Source organism: Merops nubicus, unplaced genomic scaffold (genome assembly GCF_000691845.1).
Source record: "Merops nubicus isolate BGI_N331 unplaced genomic scaffold, ASM69184v1 scaffold17279, whole genome shotgun sequence".
Taxonomy (NCBI): Eukaryota; Metazoa; Chordata; class Aves; order Coraciiformes; family Meropidae; genus Merops; species Merops nubicus.
Window position 1 is genome coordinate 13,481 of NW_008630368.1, and position 2,212 is coordinate 15,692.

A 2,212-nucleotide genomic window follows, 5' to 3' on the forward strand; every position below is an offset into this window, starting at 1 on the left:
AATGCCACGGGCCAGCTCTGCATTTTCAACTGTTTGGGCTGTGAACAGCCAACCAGATGTTCCCAGGAGCCTACACAGGCTCTGCAGCTTCCCAGAGCGACACCAGGCATGGACAAAGTCTGTAGCACTCGGTTCTGAACAGCTTCTCCCCTCCTCCTGCTCCACCTCCTGCCAGTGAAGCGACCCACGGGGCACCCCACTGCTGCGAAGCCTCAAAGCCTTAGAGCAGATGATGACTCTTGAGGGCTCAGGAAGCACCACGAGAGGCTGAAGAGTCTCCAGCAGACTGAGGTGGTTTGAACTCAGACACTTCACAGCACGTTTCCACAGCCTGGGCTCACCAGTGCCTCAGAGCTGGGACATTCTCCCAGCAGACAGAAACTACAGTCTACCCAAAGTTTTGCTCATCAGTAGGAAGGCAGTTGATTAAGGGTGAGCTCCTGCATGGTCTGTGCCACAGACAGCCAACACCAGACTCAGCAAAATGCAGTGGGGAAAAAAATCCTTTGATTGGGAAAAAGTCACTGGAATTACACTGACTGGGCTGTGTTCTCCCCCACCCCCCAAAGCTCCCAGAGGTGGCAGAGAGAAAAACACACCCCTACAAAACTAAGCAGCACCTGGGGGGTAAGAAAAGAGCTCTAGGTGTGAGTGGCTAAAAATACAAATGACAGTATCTGCAGGACAATGTGTGTTGGAAGGAAGCAGCAGAGTCCCCCTGAGCTCCTTTGAGTTGGGAAAAACCTGCAACTGTTCAAAGCTGCTGCTGGCCCCAGATGCATTTAAGCTGAAGAGGTATTTGCTCAGCAACATGACACAGCTTCTGAAGGGGAAGGAAAGCACACAGGAGCCTAACTTACCTCCACGACCTTACCCTAATTCACAGCAATACTGGGGCAAACCATGGAAATCAATTAAATGAATCAGAAGAGGTAAGGTACTGTGCTCACTGCAGCCAGGGGGTAACTGTAACAAGTCACAACTATTGTGTAGCACACCACTCATTAAAAACTACACTTTGCTAACCAAGGAGAGACCCAGTGCATCTTTGGGGATGGTCAGAAAGATACAGAAGTTGTTAGGGAGCTACAAGGTAAGCAGAGCACATAGAAAAAAAAATACAATAAAATTTGTTGTGACCTTGTGTTAACAGCACTACAACATGCTGGCGATACAGAAGTTGTTAGGGAGCTACAAGGTAAGCAGAGCAGGTAGAAAAAATACAATAAAATTTGTGGTGACCTTGTGTTAACAGCACTACAACATGCTGGCAGCTACAAAAGGGGGAGAAAAATGAAATAAAAAGGTTTTTCTTCTTCTCCAACTCTGTTTTGGTTATTTTGTTCCATTCCCCTCTTACCCCCCAGTACTGTTTTTCAGACAAGTTCCTTTGAGAAGCCCAGAGTCAGAGCAGGGAGAGCTACAACTGCAGCACAGAACTCAGTCTGTGTGGTTTGATTAGGAACTAAAAGAAACAGAAAGCTCAAGTAGGTGGAGTTTCACTCTTCCCTTTGCAAACCAACAATCCCTACTTCTTAAGCAGTCAGGATGGCATTACTCAATAATTAAGACAATATTTAAGCTAAACCAGCACCATTTTTGACACATGAGCACAGCCTGTGTGTTCAATGAGTCTGGAACAGTGACAGCTCTGGTTTGTGTTCTCACACTGGTATTGCTAAGGTCTGCCCTGATCCTCAAGTACAACTTCTGGAGGAACCAAACAAAAAAGCCATTTCCAAATAAGCCTGTGCAAAGGCTGCAATGCAACGAGGGGCATAATTCTGGATCTGTGCTTCACTGTTGCAATAAATATGAACAAAGAGTGATGTGAAACCTTTGCTAACCAGCAGCCAAACCTCCTCCTCACCAAGCTACGACAGAACCACCTACACAGGGTCACAAAACTCCCCAGGTAACCCCGAGGAGCCCAGAGCAGGAACAGGCCCGAGCAGCCACACGCTGAGAGCAGTGGCACAGACCTCAGGGGCCCCTGCGCCGGCACAGACCTCGGGGGACCCTGCGCCTCTCAAACCAGCCAAAGGAATCTGCCCCCTCCAGTGCTTTGCTCTGAACACCAAGGGGAGGCTGTGGTGTGACCTTACCTATCCAAGTCATCTTCCCCAACTAAAACAGGGGGCAGCGGGAGCGGAGGCAACGTCGAAGTTTTCAGGTGTGGGATAGCAGCCGTCACAGACACTTGTGTTTTTGT

At 48.8% G+C, this 2,212-nt stretch overlaps 1 protein-coding gene across 1 annotated transcript in view; it reads right to left on the minus strand.

Moving 5' to 3' along the window:
• The window catches only part of LOC103779637 (cyclin-dependent kinase 12-like), a gene marked incomplete at both ends in the record, with an annotated part of 13,942 nt that extends 11,736 nt beyond the window's left edge, over window positions 1–2,206 (minus strand). Inside the window, 1 exon segment of the mRNA XM_008947281.1 lies at window positions 2,106–2,206. Within this exon segment, the coding sequence (XP_008945529.1) occupies window positions 2,106–2,206 (101 nt within the window).
• Between the last annotated feature and the right edge of the window lie 6 nt (window positions 2,207–2,212).